Raw genomic sequence first — 26,105 nt, forward strand, 5'->3', positions numbered from 1 at the left:
AAGGATACTAGAAGCATCAGTTTATCACTGTATGTACAATATCGATAAATAAAAAAATAGCAATCGAATGTTTTAGACGCTAAATGTACTTTCAGGATTTTCAATTTTTGTCTTCGCTATCTCACGATCGTAAGCTTCAAACTTTTCATTAGCGTTCTTATACATATTATTCTTGAAAGCAATTGTTCCAACAAGTAAATTTTGGAATTCTATATGATAAATTAAATATTACACAACTAAACACATTAGATAAAAATGAAAATACTTTTATTTTTCTTTTGTATATTAATGTGTACTATTAATTTATTATTATTCCTTCATTTTTCTCCATTGAAATGCAGGATAAATCTTCATGTGCGCTCTGTCTTTCTTTTATTAATCAATCGAATTTGTATCACTAATCACTTGTACATCCTCTAATGTCCATATTAACTTTTTCCTTTTTTGCAGTCATATTTTTGCTCCTGTCATCTGGCTCTTTCATCTTCGTTTTCTGACTGCTATTTTCGTCGTGCGCACGAATTTCACATTGCTGTTCCAAAATGTTCATAGCGTAAGAAATTCTATTATTTGTTATGGTCTTTCTTAATTGTTCTCCATATTGCATTTCTAGAATGTAATTATTTTATATAATTATAATTTTATAATTTTATATGCCTTTTACATTTATAATTAAATTGTAATTTTTAATATATTTAAAACTATAAGAACTATTAGAACATAATGTGTACGCAAGCTCACTTCTTGCGTGACGTTCATCATCGTGTTTTCTTTGCTTTTCAGCATCTTTTTCTTGTTCTTTGATCAAATATCGTGTAAATGCAGCGTCGATCGCCTCATCTTTCGCTTTGCGTTCAGCGATAGCCTTCTGACGCCTGGCCTTCAAATAATTTATATATTTTTCATACATATATACACATTATTTATTCTTATTTATATAATTTTTGCATTTTTGTAGAAAATTTTGAGCAATTCGAATACTATTTAAATTTATTATGTTAATTGCAAACTATTAAAATTCTTGCCATTTCTTTCAGAAATTCAGCAGTTGCGTATTGTTTCCTTAACGCAAGCATAGTCGGTTCCTTTGCCAACTTGTTTTCCTGTTCTTCCTGATATAATTCATTAGATACTTTTTCCCATTCTCTTTTCTTACATACATTATCCAGCAGTTTTCCAGCTACCCTATCTATCGCCGCTTCTCTCACCTTGCGAAATTCTGTCTATGTCACAAAAAGCACGTGTCATGAAATTTTTATCGCATAAATTTATGGTATCGATTAAAATTTTATGTATATCTTTGTTTGAAAGACCATATACCCTTACCTTCATATCGAGCAATTTCTCCTGTCGAGCTTCCTTCTCCGCGACTATACGAGATAGTCTCTCGTCTTCATCCTCCAATGCTTTCTTATATTTATTTTCCCACGCATCCTTAGCTGCCAAAGATGCGATCATCTCCTTTCTCAGAAGAATCGCATTGTTATCTTTCTTTTCTTTTATTTTTGCATCTTCCTTCTGAATTTTTCGCATTGTCTCCTCTATCATTTTGCGATCCAGCTCTTTCTCTTGATTTCTTTCCTCTTGGATTCGTCGATGATTGTCCGCTAATTGACTTTGCAGATCAGCGCGCAAATTTCGCCTTTTGTTCTCTTGTTCGACTTGTACTTGTTTCTCAACGGTATCGTCTTGATGTAACAGCTTCGTTAATTTTGCCTGGCTCGCTTCCAAATTAACTTTCTTTTCTATCAGACGTGATCGAGCTTCTTTCGTAGCACAATCCGATAGCGATCGTGTGACAGATTTTACCCGATTCAATTTTAGCGTATGTTTTACTTCATCTGTAAATTGCAAAAGAACTGGTTTTATTTAATATTGCGAGACGTTGAGAAAAGATAAAAGAGATGAAAGAATACATAAAAGAAAAAGAAATATTTATAAATTTAATTTAAATTTAGAAAAATTGCAACTTTTTATAAATAAAATAATTTTTGACGGTATGCTTTGGATACATAATTTGTAAATCTTTACTTTTACGCAGCGATAATTCAGCAGCCAGTCTATGAGTCACTTCAAGCTCCTTTTGTCTCAGATCAATAAGTTTTTGAGCATGTAATAATTTTTTTTTTTCGCAGATTCCTTGTTGTTCGGCCTGCAAATGACGTCGAGCTATTTTGGCATCGCATCGCTTTATCATTTCAGCTCGTCTTGTTTTTAACGCGACTTCTTTTTCAACCCTTTTTCTCTCATCTTCGTCTTTGTTGATGTCTACCATCCTCTGCGAGTCTTCACCATATTTAAATTATATGAAATGAAACATAACATCAGCCTATACGTATATACATAGACATATATATTACTTTGTGATAATTAACTAATTTCAACCAATTTGAAATTAGTTAATGGTTTTTATTTCGTCGATGAATAAATTTTAGCACCAATTTTACCGCATTCAACCACGCGCAAAATGATAATTTCAAATCAATCCCATATCCCTCTTTAAATCATAATTTAATTGAAGTACTTTTTATTGCATATTCTCAATCCGACTTATATTTTTATATAATCGAAATTTGAACGTGATAAAACATCGGAAGAAATATATTTGTGACTCTAATTAAGATTAAAGATAATTATTGTGTCCTTAAAGATTGCTACGAAACCTTATATTGTTAATATAATTTCCCTGTTACCATATTTATAAATATATGTATACAGATAAATTATATAAGGAATATACATATGTGTAAGCAATTTTGTTATATAGCATGCAAATTTACATTTATTATTTTATAGTTATAAATATATCGCAATTGTAGATCTCGAAATGCATCTTTTGCGTAATATATATTTATTTAATCGAGAATGGAGATAAGAATGGAAATGACATAAATACAAGTTAACAATTAAAGAGTTCGTAGCGATTTTTAAGGATATATAATAATTATTTCTTTATCTTAATTAAAATCACAACTATATTTCGTTCGACTTGATGTTTTATCGCGTTCGACTTTTCGATGAAACGAATTTTATATTATTTTTTTTAAATATATTTTTTAATATATATAAAATTAAAGAATAACGCGCACTTGTGTTATTCTATTGGGTATAAATTTACAAATATGCCTATTCTTTATTTCCGCTCTATTGTTTCAATCTTTCTTAATAATGCGCGCTTTACCTCAACTATCAATTATCAGATAAAGCGTTTGACTCTCAAGGAAACTCAATAGATTTCCACGCATTCAAGAAAACAATAACAAACTCCTTTCTTCTTTTATTACATTCGTCGACAATTACAAGTAAAATGAGCCGGGTGAACGATTTTACCCGATATAATAATATATGCTTCACTAAGCCCGCGAATCAGCCGGAGACTGGTGCATATCGGATATAATAATGTCAGAAAAAAGAGTGAGAGCTCTCAGTCTTCTCTCTGATAATGTACACATAAATAATTACATAGATACAATTAGGCGCAGTTCGATTTTATATACAATACGGGAACGACATGTCGAGTTTATTTTGCATGCTCGGCATGTCGTTCACAATTAGTTGCAATAATTTGTTCCTCTGGGGTCAATCAAACTAATATTATCAAACTCACATCGTCCATCAATTTCACAGGACGAGCTGAGCTCATCAATTGCAATCAAACCCAATTGATAAAAAGGAAAGAGAAAACAAAAATTTGCGAGAAACAATTTTGGTATAGAAAGAATTAATATAGATTTGACTACTGGTCGAAGGGATTAAATCGCTCTCCTTCAAGCGCAACAAAAAGACATCTGGAAAAGTGCTCTACGCGAAAATGCCGATCACAGACACGCCTGCGCGACGTGTGATCGACTATATAGTGTACCATAAGATCGGGTACGATTGCGCTAGCAGACCAATGTAATGAGAGTAAGTGACTTTGTTAAAAAGAAAGAGTTTTCATTGTGTGAAAACGTCTATCGCATGTAAGATGAATCTCTTTCTATCCTTTCAAACATTTTGGATTAATTTTTTTTCTAATAAATCAACATACCAATATTTTCTTTTTAGTTATAAGATATTGAAAATTGAAATACATCTCTCTCAAACTACATAAAACTGGTAAGCTAACAAGTAACAAGATATTGAATTAATTTCAGATAGATCCTAAACAATATCTATAAATTTAAATTTTATATATATCATTACACGAGATATTTTATAATTTTATAATATTCACATTCACAACAACGAACTAAAATGACTAAGGAATGTTATTACGAGGAAGACCAATTCTGAGCTATTTATTCTAAAAAGTTACTTTCTCTGTCTCTCTCTCTTTGTAAAAGCTGCATATTAAACTAATAAAATTCAAAATCAAATAGCCGTATTTGTCGGCAATTAAAAACATAACAACACTAAAAGCAAGTGTCTAAAGTGACTCATATAAATGGTAACTTTGAAATATCAGAGAACTATAATTACTTCTTAAAAATAGTACAAAGTCTGATGCAGAATTATCCCTGCTGGCACAATCTTACGCCGCCCTACATGAACAGTTTAAAGCTATATATATATATCCACACATTCTTTCGACTTTTTTTGCTAAATCTTTTTGCGAAAGAAAACGCGATTCGAGAACATCCTTATACTATTGATCGTTCCAAGACAATTATAAGGCATTGCTTGAATCTCGATATAGGATCGCCATCTTTTATTTAATCGCGAGAACAGACGGAGCGAACCATAAGTCGCGTATCTTTTAAAGATGAAAAAACTAAACTACAAAATTATAAATAAATAACGTGCTTATCCTAGAAGCATTTCTTTCGATTGACTGTAAAAGAAAGGAAGATATGTATACGCGACTTATGGCATATCCGGCATTTGTGTAGCGCGATACATTGCAAATCCGCGTATACGGGACACAATAACAATTATATAAATTATGCTATATTCTATGCACGCAATGTTCTGTCCCTCGCAAACGGAGAAAGATCTCCATTCGACAGAAATAGTGACAGAAAAGCGGTGATGCGGCGTTTTTTTTTTTTTTTTTTAGGATGACTGATCTCGAAGAGCCAATGTTTTCGCTCTTCTTTCTTGTTTATCTTAAATGATGAAATAAATACTAATATGTCGGTTAATCAATCGTGGAATATTCGTCAAAAATTAATGTAATTGCGACGGAGCTTTGAACGATACTTATGAAAAAGACACTATGCTCCGTCACTATTCTTAGCTACTTTTTTTCTATTTTTTTTTATTCACATTTTAGTTATTTAAATCAAGAAATGCACGATTTCAGATTAATGTTCGATTCATAAACATCTTCTCGAGAAACACTCGGCAAGAGATTCACGGACTTAAGATTCTGATAATTTAATGGATCCCAGAAAATTATAATGAACAAAAGCGCGACGAAACGTCCAAGTTTAATCTTCCTCCGAAAGTCGCGCAGTGTATCTTCAAGAAAGTAATATATACAAAATAAAAATTCAACATGTAGAACGTTATTTTCCTTTGACTTCGATGACAAATAAAGCGATAAATAGATTGAAAGTACATACTTCTCTACTTCTATTGTACGAATATTTAAGTATGACAAAATATCCGATCGTTGATAAAACTAAAACTTTTCGCAGCTATGAGAAACGAACTATGTACTTTACAAATACTGCAAAATACTGCAACTTTCGGGGGGTCGGCACAGAAACAATTCGAGTCACGTTATCTCTCTAATCTTGCGTAATTTTCATGAGAAACTGTTGCCGGTTATATAATATTTTCATCACGCGTGTATTTAGCATCAAATACGGCTGTCTATATCCTGATTTTATCTAAAATAAAATTTGTAAATGAGATTATAGAACCGGACAGCCGTATGCACATTGAAATCCAATTATTCAATACTAGCGTTATCAATTAAGTACCAATGAACGTGTCAAAATCGGCAACGATGCTCCTGGTTGATGCACGAATTATTTCGATTAAAATCACGCCGACGGCTTCGATCAGCTAATTCTCTAAATTATATTTTTATCAATACTGTCTAAACAGAAAAAGAAAATCTAATAAACGATTAGCGCTAAAGCCTGAATTGTACAGTGTTCTTTTTAAATTAATACTAAACTCCCCAGTATATTTTTTAAGTTTGATATACATAGAAATCTCTATAATAGAAAGCTCTATAAATATAACTCTTTTCAAGGAATCTATCAATACAAAGCAACATTCTATAACCATGCTATTAAACTACTTTGCTCATTAGACAATATTGTCAATTATCTTACTATTGTTAATTATCCTTAGCATTTCTGTAAAAAAGATCTTAATGAAGAAACATTGTACAAATCAGGCTCGATCGATGTAATCGACGCTAAATGACGTGCAAGCTGAACACTTCCGCTTGCTGAACGAAGTCGTTGGTAACTCCGGTAAACCCTGGTCTCGCGTGACGTTCAAACGTTGAAACGCGTCTCCGAGCCATCGGCGAGCATTAAGGTGACCGTGCGATTGTTGATCCAGATTAGCCGCGCCAAGCGCATAGGGTTCAATCGGGCCACATCGTTGATGGGCGCGGTACTATAGGATTTCACGCAGCGAGTTTGCGAGTTTCCCAGGCCAAACATGCCGCTGCTGGTTTGCTAGAAAATCGCGAAACAACCGTGTGTCATTTTCCAGCAAAACAAGCAAGAGTCAAGGTGTATCAAAAATTTTATATAAAAATCTTATTATATATATAAAAATGGTATAAAGTTAGTTGGTAACGACGAAAGTAAAGACAAAGAATTAACAGTAAAATATAATAAGAGGATAAGTTTTTCCACGCTTACTTACCTGCCAGAAGCAGAGCTTGTTCTCGGAACAGGAATAACTTACGAGGAACTTTCCTTCTGGTGAAAATGCTAACGCGGTAACCGGCGCCGAATGTGCCGAAACGGTTTGACATTTGACGTTACCTCGCAATTCATATAATGCTAATTGACCACCGCGACCACCAACAGCTATCCTGCGTGTTGCCGGACAATGACTGACCTATGATTGAAAAATTATAAAATTAAAAAATTAAAAAATAGATTGCAGATGTTTTTCTATAGATATATAAGGTACAGCGAAATATTATATCATATATGATAAACACGAAAAGATTTTATATAGTTTCCTGAGTTTAACTTGACAAGTCTTAAGGAATTCTATAATGTAATTTTAATCATAAACAATGAAGTTTTAATCAAGCCGCGCGATTCAAAAAATTAAATTATGATAAATATAATAATTTATTCACTAGTTATTTAATAGTTTATTCATATATTTATGTACTCATTTATATATATATACATTTGTGTACACATTTATATATATTATACATTTATGTACACATTTATATACTATGAATATGTATGTACATTTATGTTTATGTATATATATGAATATGTATGTACATTTATGTGTACATAAATGTATATATATATATAAATGTGTACATAAATGTATGTATATATAAATGTGTACATAAATGTATATATATATAAATATATAAATATATAAATTATCGACGTCAGGATCCTAGTGTGTTGCAATATACATTCAAATCTTGAAAGTGGCTTACCTGATTAAATCTACACACTGCCGGAAATACTTCGTTCAAGGGTTTCATTTTTAGGTGACCTGGATCAAGGCAGTGTAGAATAATATCCATCACCTACGAACAATAATTTATTACACGTAAATTATTAAATAATTGCCATGCAAAAGCAATTAAATTATTAAACAATTGCAAGTATCATAGTTCACTTATAAATGTATAGCATTATGTATAGCATTATGTATAGCAAATTCAATTTTTTTTCGTTTTTATGATTAATTTTAAAATAAACTTAAATCATGATACCTCCACAAGAAGGTCACTCATCTCGCTCTGCATTTTGTCAATCAGTTGTTCAACAATCCTGAGAATTTCTGGTTTTGCCCTGGTCAAGACACTCGCACCCAGATTGACATTCAAGGTCTGAGCATTCTGTTGAAGAGTGTTAAACCTAGCTACTTCGCGAGCCATCGTGGTGATGAAGGCAGCTGGCCTAGCGGTAGCGATCAGCGTCAGAGCGTGACGCGCGGTGCGACAAGTGTCGGCTTGTGGCGTGAGAGGAAGGCCGTATGTCAGACTCGGCACTAATTTGTCCGCGTCGCAACACATTTCCAGTAGGCCTAACAGAACCTGTGCCATAAGAAATCAACAATTTTATAATTAAACATAATAAAGAATATTTTTAGGTTAATATTAATATGTATCACATTCATATATTTAATATAATAAAATGAGATTCTATTTTTAATAATTTTTTTTAATTTTACAATTATTTTTTATTAAATTTAGTAATAATAATTTGTCATTATTATTATATTATTAAAATTCATTAAAGCAATGGAGCAAAATAAGATACAAATTTGACGGATCAAGATATCAACTTTTTGGAATTTTTTTTTACCTTTGATACATCAAGGTAGGGTTCCCAGACGGTGAATCCTCTGCCAATAAGATCGATCGCGGCTCTTCGTAGTGACGTGTGCAATGGGAGTTTTGAAGAATGAGGTGCGTGCAATAGATGAGTCAGTGCCATGCTGGTATGTCTGGCAAGATTATTATTTCCTATGCCGAAGCCTTCCACAATCGAGCTCTTTCGTCTCTGCTCGTTATCTCTTCTTTGGCTTGTTGTAGCTACATCCTGACCAAATTCAGCTCCTATCACGCCTAGCAGCACCACCGCTGTTGTTTGCTTTCGCTTCAGTTCCGCCACACTCGATGGTTTCCTAGCTATACTCATCTCTGCTAGGATGCATATCATAAATTAGTCGATTATATATTTTTGTACTATATATTTATTTCTATTCAATTTTTCGTAATATTGGAGAAAGTACATTTTTTATAGCGGAAAAAATTCGAATCATTTTTTTCATACCTCCCTTTTTATATTAACAGTTTTCATATATTATCCATTCTGATATAATAGAATAATTCAAATTTATTATGCATTGCAGAGACAACTCACCTTCAGCGAGCTCTTCTTCTTCGTCTTCTTCTTCAGGTTGTGATTCAGACTGCGGTACCGGACTTCCGGGCGCTGGCGAATTTTGATTCTGTGGTTGCGGCACGATGGGTTCCTGAGTACTATACATCGGCAAATACTGCGACCAATTATCGACAAGCGCTTTGCGACCCTTTGAGCCCATCCGGCCCAGCTCGGCGAGCAGCAAAGCCTGCGCTGCTTCTCGAATCTAAAACGTTAATGAAAAATTACGTAAATATGCTAAAATTGAATAAATAATAGTCATTTAATTTTCAATAATTCGCAAAGTAAGATTATAAATAAACTACAATAATTGATTCTAAGTAGAAATGAGAATATGTCTTCGAGATAATTAAATAACAAACCTCCACACACTGATGTTGCCATCTTCGTGCCATCATTTCTACCTGTGGCCGCTTGAAAGTCTTCGTGCCACCCTGCGCTGCGACTTTATCAGGTAACAATACACAGTGTAACGTAGCCAGAAGAGACCAACCCTGTTTGATCTGCGCCTGCTGTACTGTATATATTTCCTCATTTTCCTCTTCTGTTTTATTCCAGTTCACCGCGGCTCTATTACCCGGCCTATTTATAAAAATTAACTTGCTTCCAGACTTTTATTTCATGCATATCTACCTTTATATATCTTTTTTTTTATTATAAATATGATATATGAATGTGTAAAGCATGAACAAAAAAATAATATATATGTATAATGAAATAATTTACTACTATAATTAGAAGTATTAGAGTGATTAGCATTGCACGTTAGATATCATCATTAATTTTGCATTACAAAATTTACCTGTGCATTTTGCGATTTCGTTCTTGCTCAGGTACAAATGTTGCGTTGTTCATCGACATTAAGGTATTCGATAAAGCGACTACCGCTAGTAAATGGTTACTTGTTAAAGTAGTTGACAATTCCCAATGTGCTCTCGCCGTGAATGCTCTAGTGAGCCTCTCTTGTCTAACTAATTCAGCTGGTAAACGTTGCTCCAATTGAGTTACAGGTTCTCCGATTGGTTCAAGTTGTGTTTGCCAAGTTGGTAATAGCAATGACATGTAACCTGCAACATATATAATCTTTTCTAAGTACTTGGCATTAAAAAAGAAAAAAAATAAAATGTACAAAAAAAATTTTCTCAATATTACTTTATTTTAAAATATATTTAATGTTAAAAAAAAAGAAAATTCTTTTAATACATAATCCATAAAAGAATCCTTGTACATAAAAAATATTTTGTGGATATTTTAATTATATCAGTAATGCATGAATTGTAGCAGACGAGTTATTCTTTTTAAGTAATTTTTCATATTATTAGAACATACCTCCTTTGGATAGTACTCCGAATGAGATAGGAACCATAGGTCGTAGTAGACCCAATTTTCCCTCACAAACCCGATCCAAATCTGGATCCATCCCCCAGGCGTGCAAAAGGCTCAAAAGCAACTGCGCTACTTCCATCGTCGCGTTTGGTTCGTTGAACGCACCATTTCGTTTCAAACTGTTCTTGGCGGCGTCGCTATTATTCCAATTTTCACCTGTAAAGCGTGAGATAAATATGAGTAATGCAATAAATTCGAATTATATTCAACAAGAAAACAGCTAATATGACTGAAAAACAGAACAATAAAAAAGTAGACAACAAATACATATAAATACATTGACAGAAAATAAAAATTAATTCCTAAAAAGTTTGATGACATCAAATAGCATAAGTGAAAAACATATACGCACCTAAACATACATTAACGATTAATATTATTTATATTAATCGTAATATATTATATTATTAATATTATTTGATTCCTAAACAAATACACTATTCACACACTTATTACAAAATCAAAGACATAAAAGCAGTGATAATTAAATGCTGTTTGAAAACTCTCAGGCGTGCATAACAATAAATTTAAAGCAATCGTAGTGGTAATAATATCCATCTCCTTGTTTGCTGTAACTCCTGATTTGATATTTATATGATATTTATAGTCCTAATGGGAATTAGATTGTTAAGAATATGATGTAGACAAACAGTGAAACTGTTCAGTGCCTTGAAGAAACTACAAGATTTCTATCTATCGACAAATGAAAATCATAAAGCATAAGTGGAAAGCCTAGAGTACAAAATAGGTTCCCGTGCGAGACACGTTGTAATCGTGAACTACAAAAACTTGTCATTGTCAAAGATACATGTCTAACCTTTGCCGTCAAATGTCGACGGCTTGAGGCCGACGCTTTCCGCTTTGGCCTGTAATTTAGTATGCACATTTTCCGCACCCTCCTTCATCTTAGCCAATATACCTACAGAAAGAAATCTTTTTTAGACAGTACTTTACATGAAAAAGATAATTGTAGCAAAACATCTACCAGATGACTGAACTGAAGAAATCTACAACGTTAATACTATTGCAATATTCTATTAAGAACAGAAAAGTATAAGATATCTTAGGTCAGAAATCTTAGATTTCTTAGAAGAAAGAGTATCCTGAAGACTTTATAGCTAAACAAAATTCATGAATTAAGGAATGTAAAAGATAAAAGATATAAGTATAAAAAGCAAGAGTTTAGAAGACTAGGATGAAAAACCCGCCTAAAATACAATCATTGAATAAAGAAAGCTGACAATAACACATCGAAAACTCCACATAATAATGAGTCCATAGAAGCACTTTTTGCAAATAAAATATAAAATGCACATTATGCTTTTTTTCTATGATTTAAATAATCACAAATCGAATCAAGGTATGCCATAATATAAACTTATAAATTAATAAGATATACATACGAATTACGAATACATATGGAATTAACACAAAACTTTTGGAATTCTAGAAAATAAAAAAATTTTCCCAACATTTAAAAAAAAATTTATATCAAATATTATCTGCATAGAGACTTCAGTGATTTAAAGAATATTCACATGTGAATAAAACTGCGAAACAAATAACAATAATAAAACACGATACCGTGACGATCCTTCTCCTTTAACATTCGCTCAACATCGCCCGCTTTATCCTTGACGCGACCGAAAAAGTCTATAAAGGGACATTAATAAAGATAGTTTTAATGATAATCTTTAAATAAGTAGAGCTGTGGAAAAATCTTGTTTTCTTATCTATAATATTATATTATATACACACACACAAATATATATTATATAATATAATATTATAAATATATTATATATATATAATATTATATATTTGTGTTTATATATATATATATATATACATAAAACATTTCACATACATTATAATATAATAATTTTAGACTATATATGAAAGGATTACCTTACCAACAATTTTCTTATGCGCATCGGGACTGGCAGACTGAGTGAGCGCTGCAACTTTTTGATATTCAGCAGCGGAGATAAGCCCCTGCGCTTCTAAAGAACCAGGGGACATGGCACCGTATTCATCACTTAGCAATTGCACTGGAACGGAGAAACAAATTAAGTTATTTCCACAAAAACGTTACATTAGGACGCTGATTATTTCATAAAATATAATGAGTGCAAATATTATTAGTTAATAAATTAATAAAAAAAATTCAACTTCTTTTCTAAAACAAATTTCACACAGCGAATCAAAGTATATACCTATCAGCGCTTCTATGTCGAAGAACAAAATATGACTCTCCGGATCCTTCGGGTTACTCCTGAAGCCTTGAATCATCAGTGGCGAGCCTTTGGCCTTTATTTGATTCCCATGATCAGGACCATGATCACCGTGAAGCTGTTGCAACTGGTGCAGTCCTCTTTGCGTCGCGTGTCTGATCGCCGACAGGTTTCGATGACGCAAACCCCTGAGAAGTAGAAATCGGACGGACTGTAACAGAGAACGCTATCCCGGTAGATTTTTTTTTCGTCGAAGAAACACGCAAAATTCTCACCATCCATGCTGCAAGATTTCATTTACCTAAAGAAATGCACGGCAGGATTGGCGAGTCCTAGCTCACCGCCGGCGGCGGATCCGCCAGCCGCCGCTATTATGTTCTCGTCGCACGCGTAGAGCACTTCTTCCGCGATAATACCTAAAAGAAGAACACATGTGTGAGTGTGCAACACTTTTGCAAGAACCATTTAAGAAAAACGTAGTAATATAAGAAAATATTTCATGATTAAGATAGTTTTCAAGCCTTTGAAGATTGAAGATCCTGAAGAATTGAAAGATTCATGAAAAAAGGACAACACAATCAAGGAACTGAAATAATATGGAGGTTGACAAACCGTGCAATACACGATCCAAATGACCAGTTTCCATTTGCCAGACGTACACGGCACCGTCCGAGCACCCGACTATCATGAAATCATCCAACGGTCTCCATTTGATAGTTACAACCGGGAAAAGATGTCGCGAAGCAAGCACGACGCATTTCCTCTCAGCTAATGAGAGTAACGTAACGCTGTGGTCTGATGCAACACTACATACGCATTTCTGTATCCTTGGCTATAAATACAAATACGTAACTTTTTATATACATTAATTCACCTAATATTATAATATTTCTCATAAAAATAATAATCATCGTAAATTCTTATCGTAAAAATATTCGTACACTGCAATTATCGGGCGGCACCATCAGTTGCGTGATTTCGCCGGCGTGAACACAAAATCGGTGGATCAATGTGCCAGCGTATAAATCCCAGAGACAAACGGCAAAATCCACAGAACCAGAAACGAGGTGAGTGCGATCATAACGAGGCGCCGCGCCGTGAGGATAAAGCAGACAATTCACTCGTCCCGAGTGACCCAGAAGAATTTGATGTGGAGGCCAATCTAAATATGAAGAAAAATTAAAAATTTAATTCGAATAAGAAATTTTACGTATTAGTATTAACATAATAAATTGATTCCAAACTATTTATTTGTATTCTCGGTTTATTTAATTATGTCTAGATCGTATCAGAATTGTATTATGAAATATGATGCATCCAATTTAATGTCATTATAAATTAGAAAAATTATTAGCAAAATTCTGTATCGATAAATAATAAAGATACAATACCATCGTACTGTTGATGATTCCCATGGAGCAGTTGCAGCATCACGGTTTGCGTTGCCGGTACAATAATGATGCTACCGTCCTCGCGACCGACGACCAGCCGACTCTGCTGCGGCAGGTATATACAAGCGGTAAGCTTGATACCCTGACCGTCGCCGGAGTCCAGTTGGTCAAGTATTCCCACGGGAGGCGGTTTCATCGCGCCCCAGGCAGCGGTGAGGCTCGTCTTCACGGTCGGCGGCAGTGCTGGCGGTGTAGATCCATCATTTTGAGATATTTGAGCGAGCTGTTGTGTCGTCATCTCTGGTACCGTCCAGAGAATAACGACACCCTCGCTGTCCCCACGTAACAAGTACTTCAGGGTCTTGTTTTGACGTTGTACGGTCACCAATCGCATGGCCGGTGGACATGAAAGAGGCTGAAATATATATGCATACATAAACATTTCTAGAAAATACATATATCAAACAGAAATTAAGAAAAGAATTGAGAAATTTAAGGAGAATCAAAAATAAGGAATCAGAAATCTTAAATATCTTTTATTACTGTTATAAAATATGTTTCTCACCTTATCTCCGGGTTGCGTTAGCGTACAGTACAAATACGGCTGATCGTATTCGGCACCAGCGGTGTGGAAGTTCTTGTTGTCCGCGACACTACTGCATACCGTATTAAAGAAAACCTGTGATTAGCGATTACCTTCGTCTTCATGAAATTTTAGAACTTTATATAAATACTATTTGTGGACACACTTTTTCTATTTAAATCTCGCAGAATACAACATAGATATCAAAATCTTTGTACGCAGGATGTTGAAAAATGTGTTCACGAGTAGTAATTATCTTGTTACATTGCACAAGCTTGAAAAATTTATGCATCGAATAATTTCCAATACGCGTGATTATTTGCTAACTATGTTTACTAGCAAGCAAATGCTGCGAGTAAACTGCTTTTTCGAAGCAATTAGCATCTTCAGATTACTATGAACGACCCACAAAGGTAATAATATATATCTGTAAAGGTTCTAATCACAATTCTGATATTTAAAATTAAATTATTTTAAATAAAAGAAAACGACAGACTTTTCTGGACCATATGATACATCTCTTCTTGCTTTTATTTTCTAATTGAAAAATAGCATTGGCTTTTTAAAATATTAAAATGTTTTGATTTTAGAAAACTTCTGTTCCTCATGAATTACCTTTGTGTCACGTTTTTTTGTCATCGTACAGTTAATAATAACAGTGCAAAGCAACTTAAAGCAAACAGAATGTAAGAAGATAAATAATGAAGTAATGTGGTACGCCAATATATATGATTCTTTTTCGCATTTACCTTTCTTTCGCGCATCACCTTGTCTATATTATCTGTTCGAATTATGCGATTAAAAATTGCCACAATGATTATATGTTAAGTATACGAGTATCTCGTGTACGACGCGAATGAATACGAACATGTATATACGAGCTTGCATGTAAATGCGGATGAGAAGTCGTGATGATTTTCTGAATATGTATGAGCTAAAGATAAAAAAAATACCGCTGTATGATTGATGTCGATGATAAATTCACGTCGATGTAATGAATCAATTTGTGTTAGAATTATGAAATATGATGCATCCATATGTAACATCAACAAATCTAATGTATCCTCGCACCAAAAAAAAGAAGAAGTAAAAACGAGTGATTGTCTCTTTACAGAGAAGATAACAGTGAATAAGAAGAGTGAATAACAAACAGAGACAAGAGAAACAAAAAGAGACGAAGAGAAAAACAGAGAAAATAATATGAAGAGTACAAGTGATGAGACAAGAGAGATGTACAAGTGATAATACGGGTTACCTGCTGAGAGCCTTGCCCTTCAGCTTGCTAGAAGAACACCAGATCCCGCGTAGAATGCAGTAGATGTAAATAATATGAAAAAGACATCACCGTAAAATGGACTATTGTGTTAATTGTTAATTTATGTGGATGTATGAAACTTGCAGGATTATATCATGAATACTGAGACCCGAATTCTGCGGAGCTCTTCTCCCTCCACCCCCCAAAAAAAGAATTTCTTTCATATAAAATAATTATTTTATATGAAAAAGTAAAATGCAAACAGAATTTTATTAATTAATATTTTAATATTTATAGTTTTATATATTTCCTAATTTCAACTGTTTTGTTTTAATTATATTCGAGATAGCTTTATTTCAATCTCAAATAAGAAAGTAAACTTTATATGAAGAGAATGTGTAATACTTTCTATTTTATGAAACTCGGTTATTAAATGTAACTCCGTTAACGGAGTTACATTTAATTTTTTTAGTAAACGATAATATGACTTATGTACGCGCATGATAAATGATTTCAAACAAGATAAAAAATAAAATATCGAACAAGTGCATTGCCAGCAAGTGCTTCTACAGCATTCAGGCCTAAAATTGAAAGAGGAGAACTCATTTCATATTATATAAGTTGATGCGCCCAACAATTACATAAGTTAGAAATTCATAGAAAAATAATATGAATGTTGAGTGATCTTAATGTCACTTTTTGCGATCTCCTTCTAAGTTATACAAAAATAAATACAACGAAAGATTAAAATAGTAATATTTGTGAAACATATATGAAATTGTACTTCTCAAAGATGTGCCACATAAATTACAATTATTATATGTTTGTTAAAAACACATTAATAACTCGTTTGAATCGTTGCTTCAGCATTTTTAACAATAAACTATAGTTCATGAATTATTTTAGTAAACATAATCATGCTGCTAAACTATTAGTAAACTTTTCCTGTACATAGATATTGATAAATATCATTTGCAATAGAATTTTAATACTTATGTGTACGCGAAAAGAAACTACCTGTCAAGTTGTACCAGAACCCTAGAAGCAACAAAGGGATATGCTCAATACGGGAATGCTCAATAAGGGAATCAATAAGATTTAGTATTCCAGTATTTCAATCAAACATAGTGTCGCTCAATCGTAAGTAATAGTTAATTCGGGGCATAAGAGAGAAAATTATTCGTTTGTTAATATTATTATCAAAATATCAGGGAAAAGAGATAATATATTGTAATAATATATAAGTTCTTGTCAAAATCAGTATCAGTGTATCGAAGACACTTATTATAGGTCGTGTCGAACGAATACGTACTTTGCTGGAAGTTTGTATAGATATCCATGACCTTCGTCGCTCCATAAAATGACTCTATCGGCAGCTAAAAAGTCGCCTGCCATCCAACGTTCACCACGAAGAGCCGTTATCGAGCAAAGGACCGAGAAATCACCAGCGTCGAATATCTACAAAGTTATTGCAGAGATATATATTATGTTAAAATAATGCAAATTATTAATCAGACGTTATTCTAAGAAAAATGCATAATAATACTAAAATTTTATTAAAAAAAAAAAAGTATTGGGAACCGAGTCTTCTCGCGTTACATAGTCTTATCTAACAATAAGATATATTTTTATAGTAAAATATTCTCCAATTAAGCATTTTATTAGTGATAATGACATCTGCAAATTACCTGCCAATACTTGGAGCATACAATGAGCACCGTTCTCTGATTGTAAGGACAGCAAGTCATCGCGAGTGCATTCAAGCAACGGATCTGCTTGCTTTCATGTTCGTACAGAGGCTCGCTGTTTCGATTCTCGTGTCCCAGAAGTGTCCATACCTTGACTGTACCCGTGGTCGTCAAAGCCAATACGACGTCGTCTTTAAATGAATAAAAGCGCTTGTTGCACGTTAAATAAATCCAGGAAAGATGCATTTTTAAGCGACATTTTGTTAGAGTCACCCAAACAGTTTATTATAAAGGCAAAATTTGTCAGCCTTGATAGAGATTAATGCAAACAATATTATTTATAGACCGGATAAGCGGCCAACAGAATTATAAGTGATTAGAGGTAAAGTAATTCTATTAATTAAAAGAGTGTAAGGTGACTCTAGTTATCTAATAATAATTTCCGTATGCGTAAAGTGTAATATTACATGCATGCCAGATGTTTCCATGAAGAGAAAAGCGATATGTATTAAGTTACAATACAATCATGCTTATTTTCAAATTATTGCAGAAATTATGTGTACTTTCTTTATTTAATCAAGCAGAATCCAAGGACTAGTGCTGATTAACAGATAGCAATTAATGTGTGCATATAGTTTCAATTGGTGCTGATAAGAATATTTGCGTTTTCCGCAAGTTGTTTGCCCTCTTTTTATAACATCATTAAGGCCTTCAGGATTAGTTTTGACTTTATGCATACGAAATATTTTTTTTTTGTGATCTTACGTATAATTTTGAAAAAAATATAGTTAAATAACAGATATTAAATTAATACTATCTGCTATAAATATATAAGTAGTATTACACAAATTAAAAAGTAATTTTAATAATTCAATAAATTATATTCAAAACTGAAAGTTTTTATTAACATCTTTCTAGCGAATTTTTTCCAACATAGTTTACAAAAATACGCAAAATAAAAAAAAATATTCCAAATATTAAATAATTTTTTAAAATCAATTTTATATTTTGATAAAATAACAAATAATTAATCAAATTATTAATAACTTTTAATTAGAAGATTAACTTAGCGATAGCATAAAGCATGCAATTTAATATATTGTGAATATATATTATAAGATATATATATATATACATACTTACGAGAAGAGATAGAAACTATACCAAGGTGAGAGTGTTATGAAGGTGTTATGTTATAAAGATGTAATGAATATTGGAGGAATGTGATATATGCATAAATGACATGTGTAAGTAACCGGATATGGACAGTATATGCATATTACCATAAAAAGAAAAAGAAATAAAATGAGAGATATTAATAATGATTAAGTTGCTCAAAAAATGATACGTAAAAAAGATATGTGCGAATAACGATTAGATATTAAATAGAAAAAAAGGAAAGAAGTGCGATACAGCTTCGATCGTCAGCGCACTAACACTGAATTGTTTCCAGTTTCATTAATCATGCTGCAACAATGTAACTATTATTAAGTGATCAGTCCAAAAATATTAGATATAAAACTACTATTATCAAAAACTGCGTCCAAATTATGTAAATCATTTTCTCGGTAAAATAAAGTCATCAAAAGAGAACGCGAAATATTCATTAAAAAGAAAATCCCTCTTTAGACCCAAAGCATAAAGCTTCTTTAGGTTAATTGCCTAAAAACTGGCAAAGAGCAACAAATTATAAATTTAAAGTAAAAAAGAACATCTTTGTACAAGTGACTTTGGTATCGTTAGTTGCTTTCAAATCATATTAGTAAAAAAAGTTATTGCTTATTATATAAAAATAGCATAAAGATATTTTTTAATTTAAATTCACTCGAATAAAGTACAAAAATGACTAAAAAGAGAATTTTTTTACCCATTAGTATCCCAAAGTTCTTTACTTAAAAAAGAATAATGTAAATATATAAGATCATGAAATATCAAAAGATACTGTTTAATATATTGCTGATTTTCATTTATGTAAGAAATATTATTAATTCATATAAGAGTAATTATATTATATATTAGAATTATTGCAGATAAAAGACAAAATTTTGATAAATTTTAAATAGAAAGCGCGATAGAATAATATATGTCAGATTTAAATTAAATTACCATGTCAAACTTTCGAGAGCGAGACAAATTTTTATAAAAGCCGTATTACGATTCATGTTTATACAGTATCTATTGATAATGAAATTGATAGAAGGTAACGGAAGAGTTATGGTAAGCGTAGGTGTGATGGAGTGTAACTAACTTGTATGCACGTAGAACCGACCTTTCCGTTTGGCCGGCCGCAAAACATGCAAGGCGCTAATCCAATCTGGATTTACGCGAGAGCTCAGGGTAAACAGCACTTCCAAACTGAACGGGTCCATCACCAGAACCTCGGGATAGTATCTAAATATAAGAAAAAAAATATTCTCTTAACGTGAACAATACTATCACGCGAGATGCGATGAAGACATTGAGATTCTTACCCGGAACAAAACAACCTAACATCCTCTCCGCCCGCCGAAACGTAGGGCAGCATTTGTGTGTGAACGCTATTGAGCTTCACCGCTTCGCGACATTTTCCGTCAACTAGATCCCAAGTGCACATCTCTCCACTTTCGCTGCTGCTAACGATGAAACTTTGCTCCATTATAATACTGGCCCGACTGAGACACATTATCGGAGCAGTGTGTCCAACAAGTAGACACCTTGGAGTCATCTATAAAAAATCATAATATATACATATTAGGAGAGAAAAAATATATATTTTTCATAATCTTCAACTCTATAACTCTTAACCTTAAATGTTTCTGGCTCCACTTGCCACAGACATATTTGTCCATCGTAACATCCTGTCACCAATGTTTTTTGATCTCGAGATAGATAGACACAGGAAATGCAATGGGTTGGTGCTATGCGTCCCCATAGCACTATGGGCACCACTAAGCTGGTACCTGCAGTCATCTTTGCGAGCAATCTGAAAATTGTTGTCATCATAAAATAATAAGCACACTTGTATGTTTTTCTCACTCATTCCAATGCTAACATTTTTCTGATTAATTGGAGTATATGTTTCGTCGTATAATTCAGAAAATAATTTAAAAACACAATCTCGAATAAAAGAGTTTGAAACACAAAATTATAAATTGTAATCTGCTTTAAAACAAGCACTCTGCCAACTATATTAACAATGCCATGTCATCAATCTGAAAAATACCTAAAGTGCAAAGAGATAATTCCCAAGCAGTAAATTACATCCAAAACAGACACCGACACTATCATTGATATCGGATAGAAAGAGATAACCATCTAATAAAATGAAACCTGTTATTAACCATGATTCATTGCTACATATCATAATTGATGAACCAGTAAAATAATTTTACACACAAACGTAATCAAGATTAGTTCGCGTAAGGTTCGAGAATTTGTCGAATTCTCGAAGTCATTATTAGGAGCAAGAGAGGAAATTGATTGTGGGCAATTAAAGGCGTCTGCTACACATAATATTGGCAAAATGTCACAAGTGAAGGCTACTGGCGTTGTGGCTCCCGGAAACGTCTTTATTTAACATGCTAAGAGTAATCGTGCGGCTAGACGTTACAAGAATAATTACCACGAGCCAATGAATACCGCAGACAACCGCCTGGAACGTCGCAGCTGGCGATATTTGCCGAAAATCTCTCACTTTTTACTGCGCTCTCGCGAACGTCGCCATCTTGCTGTCGAGGACAGTGCGAAGTGCGAACGAAGAGCGATCAGCTGATCCACCTCGAAACTTTCTAACTCACGCTAGTTCGGACGATATCTACAAAACAGAGGCGGATAAAATGTTATTTTCTGTAATAAATTTTCAACTTTAGATTCGGCAATCGAGAAATCTTACCAAATTTAAACGAAGACAATTTTTTTATCAAGATCAACTGTGAAATGTTCAATAATGAGTTTTGAACTTGAACATAGGAACTGATCGAATTAGATATATCAACGAGATAATCGATCTTACGAATCGATCTTACGATAGAATCGATCGTTCGATTAATCTAGCATCTAGGTCGAAGCAGAGAGACTCTCTGGTCAAAGTAACCTAAAAATCGTGCAATTCCGCACAAACGATGCGTTAGTTAGTTAATAAAAATTTATATTAATTGTAAGTGCACGAACTGTTGAACATTATATTTTTTTCTATAATTACACAGATTTTGGCCATCAATTGTGCGTTTATTGTGCGCAGCATCATCAATAATAGGATCAATAAACATTAAAATTGGGTAAGCACATTATTCTCTCAACGTATATTAGAAATACCGAAAAATATATTTAAAAATTTAGATAATTAAAAACAATCATCTGTTTGTGGCATGAATGTGTACAAATTCGTTTAAAAATCTTAATTGGGTAATATATAAAGCAGGCAATATTTTAGTTGAAAATAATTTACGAGATCATACACCAGATTATTTCGCTCAATCAAATAATTTACTTAATTTTAATTTTACAATTAATTAATTTATTCGCTCAATTAATTAATTTGCTTACAATTAGTTGAACTTTCTAAAAATAAATTTCAATAAATATAATATTTGGAAATATAAAATGTGATTTTTTATTAATGACGTTTATTATAATTATGGAGTTTGTTAGAACAATATTTATATTTGCTATGAATCTTCTAGGATTATGCATAATCTTATTTATGTTTATTTATACTTGTAATGTATATTTCTTTATTTTGCAGATCTTATTTTATTATATAGATTTATACACAATGAAAAGAACTGTGACCTCTTAAATTTTTTTTAATTGAATTAAACATTACCTGAAAGCTGCTTAACTTCACAGTTTAATAATCTAAATTCTTTTAGCATACGGTTTGTGGTTTAAGTAAGGAAATTGTGTCCAACCATTGTACATTATTATACAACAATGAAGTGTCACTACAAAGTATTAGGAGTCGAAAGAAATACTCCCGACGATGACATAAAAAAGGCATACAGAAAACTAGCATTGAAATGGCATCCCGACAAGAATCTTGATAATCCAAATGAAGCTAAGGAACAATTTCAACTTGTCCAGCAAGCATGGGAAATACTGAGCGATCCCCATGAACGTACTTGGTACGACAATCATCGAGAGGCTATCTTAAAGGGTGGGATCGGAGAGAATTACAAGGACGACTCCATCAATCTTTTCCCATACTTCTCCGCTACATGCTTTAAGGGTTACAAGGATGACGAGGCAGGTTTTTACACCGTCTACCGAACCGTCTTCGAGAAATTGGCCGCCGAGGACGCCGAATTCGCTAAAGACGGCGAGTCCGACGAAGAGATCCCTAGTTTCGGCGATTCTCAGAGTTCCTACGAGGACGTGGTGCATGATTTTTACGCCTACTGGCAAAGTTATAGCACCAAGAGATCCTATTCTTGGTTGGACCCGTACGATGTACGCGATATGCCAAATCGGCGCGTCTTCAGGCTCGCCGAGAAGGAGAACAAGAAAGTGCGCGAGAAGGCAAAACGCGAGAGAAACGAACAAGTGCGGAATCTGGTCGCCTTCGTCCGTAAACGCGACAAGCGGGTACAGGTTTACGCGGAGAAGCTGGCCGAACGTGCTCGCGACAACTTTCGCAAGGCGGAGGAGCGTAGGAAGGCGCATCTACTGGAGAGGCAGAAACTGTTGCGCGAACATAATGAATCCGAGTGGTCCAAGTTCTCGAACATCGAGGCAGAACTGGAAAACATCGAGGCGAATCTGACGGCGGAGTTTGGAATGGACGATAAGGAAGCAGCTACGGAGGACGACAACACGCTCTATTGCATCGCCTGCAATAAGATTTTCAAAACGCACAAAGCCTTTACGAACCACGAGAACTCGAGAAAGCACAAAGAAAATGTCAGCGTACTCAAGCACACCGCGGTAGATGATGACGAGGATCTCAGTGACAGTTCTCGTGAAAGCGAGAATTCAAGCACAGAATCAACTTCACTAAACGGACCCAAGTTAGCAACAGACTCGCAGATGCCCGATTTCTTATTGAATCCTCAGAGTGATAGGAGACAATCTGATGATGAGGATAATGAGGATATCTCTTCAGGCGAACTGATATCAGATGATGAAAAAAATTCCGGATCATCAAGGGAAAAAAGAAAAATGGATGATGGAGATGTTCCATTAGCTACAGGACCACAGATGGATGAAAGCGTTTCGTTCTCATCTAAGATAGAAAATGAAGATGATAACATAACGTCTGAAGATGAATTAATATCTGATCAGGAGGAAGAAATCCCATTGTCGAATCGTCAGAAAAAGAAGAAGAAAAAGCGGAATATTCTGAATTCTATGATGAACCATGATGCTAGTGACGAGGACACAGAGAGTACTAATGAAGAAATGTGGCTGTCGAAAAAACAACGCAAAAAGTTACAGCAGAAGAAGGTATCAATGAGTAAACAGCAAAATAATGAGGAAACACACGAGAAGGAAGAACAACAGGTGAAAGATGAAAGCGAAGTAGCAGAAGAAGAGACAAATATCGTTAACGAAAGGCTAAAAGTCAATAAAGCAAAGAAAGCATGTAAGAAAGAAGAACGAGAGAGTAATAGTAAAAATAAAAAAGATCCAGTCATGAATGTTGATGATTTGGGTCATTGTTGCGTATCCTGTTCAATGGAGTTTCCTAGCAAAAATAAATTATTTGAGCATTTAAAGAAAACTGGACATTCTGTATATATACCAGAATTAATGAAAAACAAAAAGGAGAAACAAAAAAAAGAAAAAGCAATGCCCAAAGGAAAAGACACTTCGGACAAAAAGAGACGTTGAACCCAAATTTCTTAGCCAATTGTAACTAATTATTGTTTAAATTGCAAGTTTATTATGATTGACATCTGAGTCTTTTACGCATAGCATACGTCCTACTACATTAAAAGAACTGCATATCTTTATGTATATATTGTATAAAATATAAAAATAATCAAATATTGCAGTTCAAATTATGTTTGATGACGTCGAGCTATTAGTTCCTTTGTGATAATTATATTGATTCGAAAATGGAAATTATAAATGTGCTGTTAATATCCTTTAACAGGAACAATGAAAATTAAAATTGCATGTCATATTATAAACCAACCAAATAGTTTTATAATAAATCATTATATTCATCAATAAATATAATAATATCTCATTAAATTAATATACCGAATTTACTTTTTACCATCAATCTCTAGCCTATATTTTCCTTTTTCGACAATATTTTAAATTTATCAAAATATGTATTAGTTTATATATATATTGAAATATACAATTTTAGACAATCTGATATTTTAATGTGATCAAAATTTATTGCTTTACGAAATAGAAAATAAGCAATATATTTCAATAATGTAAAAAAATATTTTGCATTTTTCAGGGTATGTGTAATCTCTCTTTGTTATAAATACAAACAGTATTATCACAATTAACATGACATAGAAATGAATATCATTCACTGTTAATCACAGGTGAGAGTCCGCTTGTAACTCATTAGCACTTCATTTTCTCTTGTTGAGTTTTAATTTTTTTATATATGTTTTTCAAAGAGAATACATATTATACTGAGCAGCCCCGCAAGCTTTTCAAGAAGTGAAACTATAAATTCTTCAAGGTCCGATGCTATGGCTGCTAAAAAACTCATTTATCCTGCGGCGGACCGTAATAAGGATCCCATCCTATCGGTTTTAAAACGATACATCCAACACAGCGTCAATCAGACCTTCCTGGAGATATCCTCCGGTTCAGGACAACACGTGGCGCATTTCGCACCGCATTTTCCACACGTCACCTTTTATCCCTCGGAGTACGAGCCACGACTTCTGGAGAGTATCGCCGCACACACACACGGATATTCGAACATAAGAAGTCCCATAAGAATTGATGTCACCATGGACTACCGGCTGTGGGGTAATGGTATCTTTAAGCCGAACAGCTTAGAATACATATATAACGCAAACATGATGCATATCTCGCCGTATCAGTGCACCATCGGTTTATTTAATAACGCTGGCCAATTGCTGAAACCCAACGGACTGTTAATTACATACGGACCATATGCCTTTGATGGTCAAATCACACCGCAGAGTAATATAAATTTCGACAAGTCCTTGAAATCGCAGGATTCGAGTTGGGGTTTACGAGATGTAAGAGATTTGAAAAAGTTGGCTGAGGAGAATAATATTAAATTAATCGAGATTGTGGATATGCCTGCGAATAATAAGACGTTAATTTGGAGTAAAAGTATGCATTTGTAAGAATTGAAACTAGCGAGTTTCAGATATAATTCAGTAGTTAAACGAAAAATTAATTATTGCTAAGCTTTTAAATATAAATCTTGCTTTTATTCAACTGAATTAAAATGTATTACTTTTCCGATTGTGTGAATGATCGCTCAACACGCTTTATTTAAATATTGCTATATTCTTATATAAAAAATTGCTCTATCTATATTTAATTACAATATATGCGCATTGTATAAAATTTCAATGATTTTTACATTAACGTT

The 26,105-nt window shown here is 33.4% G+C and overlaps 4 protein-coding genes across 18 annotated transcripts; 2 read left to right on the forward strand and 2 right to left on the reverse strand.

Moving 5' to 3' along the window:
- Window positions 1-307: 307 nt before the first annotated feature.
- LOC145939759 (uncharacterized) lies at window positions 308-2,752 on the reverse strand. The gene is made up of 4 exons (XM_083044344.1): window positions 1,327-2,752; window positions 1,026-1,223; window positions 742-880; window positions 308-609 (listed from the first exon to the last, which is right to left on the reverse strand). The coding sequence occupies exons 1-4, from the start codon at window positions 1,546-1,548 to the stop codon at window positions 398-400; spliced, it is 771 nt and encodes a 256-aa protein (XP_082900470.1). The 5' UTR covers window positions 1,549-2,752; the 3' UTR covers window positions 308-397.
- Window positions 2,753-3,264: 512 nt separating this feature from the next.
- On the reverse strand, window positions 3,265-21,519 carry Rbcn-3b (WD repeat-containing protein Rbcn-3B). Of its 12 annotated transcripts, none has more exons than XM_083035337.1 (27): window positions 21,456-21,519; window positions 21,186-21,377; window positions 20,369-20,546; window positions 20,056-20,288; window positions 19,833-19,975; window positions 17,585-17,775; window positions 17,209-17,354; window positions 16,914-16,934; window positions 15,897-15,923; window positions 14,624-14,714; window positions 14,059-14,473; window positions 13,609-13,829; window positions 13,280-13,499; window positions 12,969-13,083; window positions 12,650-12,855; window positions 12,347-12,484; window positions 12,018-12,086; window positions 11,251-11,352; window positions 10,377-10,589; window positions 9,850-10,114; window positions 9,410-9,617; window positions 9,027-9,252; window positions 8,466-8,806; window positions 7,871-8,194; window positions 7,589-7,681; window positions 6,817-7,014; window positions 3,265-6,623 (listed from the first exon to the last, which is right to left on the reverse strand). In XM_083035337.1, exons 3-27 carry the CDS (start codon window positions 20,531-20,533, stop codon window positions 6,438-6,440), a joined length of 4,557 nt encoding a protein of 1,518 aa, XP_082891463.1. In that variant the 5' UTR covers window positions 20,534-20,546; window positions 21,186-21,377; window positions 21,456-21,519; the 3' UTR covers window positions 3,265-6,437. The 12 variants fall into 12 exon arrangements, with proteins under 12 accessions (XP_082891463.1, XP_082891438.1, XP_082891473.1 ...); XM_083035312.1 differs by having other exon boundaries at window positions 9,410-9,629; window positions 21,456-21,518; XM_083035347.1 differs by having other exon boundaries at window positions 9,410-9,629; window positions 19,854-19,975; window positions 21,456-21,517.
- On the forward strand, window positions 21,366-25,068 carry LOC145934792 (dnaJ homolog subfamily C member 21). 4 transcript variants are annotated; one of them, XM_083035556.1, is made up of 3 exons: window positions 21,366-21,840; window positions 22,435-24,412; window positions 24,978-25,068. In XM_083035556.1, exon 2 carries the CDS (start codon window positions 22,496-22,498, stop codon window positions 24,389-24,391), a length of 1,896 nt encoding a protein of 631 aa, XP_082891682.1. In that variant the 5' UTR covers window positions 21,366-21,840; window positions 22,435-22,495; the 3' UTR covers window positions 24,392-24,412; window positions 24,978-25,068. The 4 variants fall into 4 exon arrangements, with proteins under 4 accessions (XP_082891682.1, XP_082891699.1, XP_082891690.1 ...); XM_083035573.1 differs by lacking the exon at window positions 24,978-25,068 and having other exon boundaries at window positions 21,366-21,692; window positions 21,769-21,840; window positions 22,435-24,805; XM_083035564.1 differs by lacking the exon at window positions 24,978-25,068 and having other exon boundaries at window positions 21,366-21,688; window positions 21,769-21,840; window positions 22,435-24,805.
- LOC145936796 (methyltransferase-like 26) lies at window positions 25,052-26,004 on the forward strand (the record flags this gene model as incomplete). Its single annotated transcript, XM_083039409.1, has 2 exons — window positions 25,052-25,068; window positions 25,212-26,004. Coding segments are annotated over 2 exons (660 nt in total), but the record flags the coding sequence as incomplete, so codon positions are not given.
- Between the last annotated feature and the right edge of the window lie 101 nt (window positions 26,005-26,105).

The sequence above is a fragment of the Prenolepis imparis genome, unplaced genomic scaffold, assembly GCF_030444845.1.
Source record: "Prenolepis imparis isolate NDT839.2.m4 unplaced genomic scaffold, iyPreImpa1.0 SCAF_1, whole genome shotgun sequence".
Classification (NCBI taxonomy): Eukaryota; Metazoa; Arthropoda; class Insecta; order Hymenoptera; family Formicidae; genus Prenolepis; species Prenolepis imparis.

Coding starts and splice junctions, on each gene's coding strand:
- LOC145939759 (XM_083044344.1), bottom strand. CDS start 1,548: ATGATAGAGGAGACAATGCGAAAAATTCAGAAGGAAGATGCAAAAATA. Junction 1,224..1,326: donor AGAAATTGCTCGATATGAAG/GTAAGGGTATAT, acceptor TTTGTGACATAG/ACAGAATTTCGCAAGGTGAG. Junction 610..741: donor TGATGAACGTCACGCAAGAA/GTGAGCTTGCGT, acceptor ATTACATTCTAG/AAATGCAATATGGAGAACAA.
- Rbcn-3b (XM_083035312.1), bottom strand. CDS start 20,533: ATGACTGCAGGTACCAGCTTAGTGGTGCCCATAGTGCTATGGGGACGC. Junction 17,355..17,584: donor TATGCTCCAAGTATTGGCAG/GTAATTTGCAGA, acceptor ATAACTTTGTAG/ATATTCGACGCTGGTGATTT. Junction 10,590..11,250: donor GTCGACATTTGACGGCAAAG/GTTAGACATGTA, acceptor CACGCTTTACAG/GTGAAAATTGGAATAATAGC.
- LOC145934792 (XM_083035556.1), top strand. CDS start 22,496: ATGAAGTGTCACTACAAAGTATTAGGAGTCGAAAGAAATACTCCCGAC.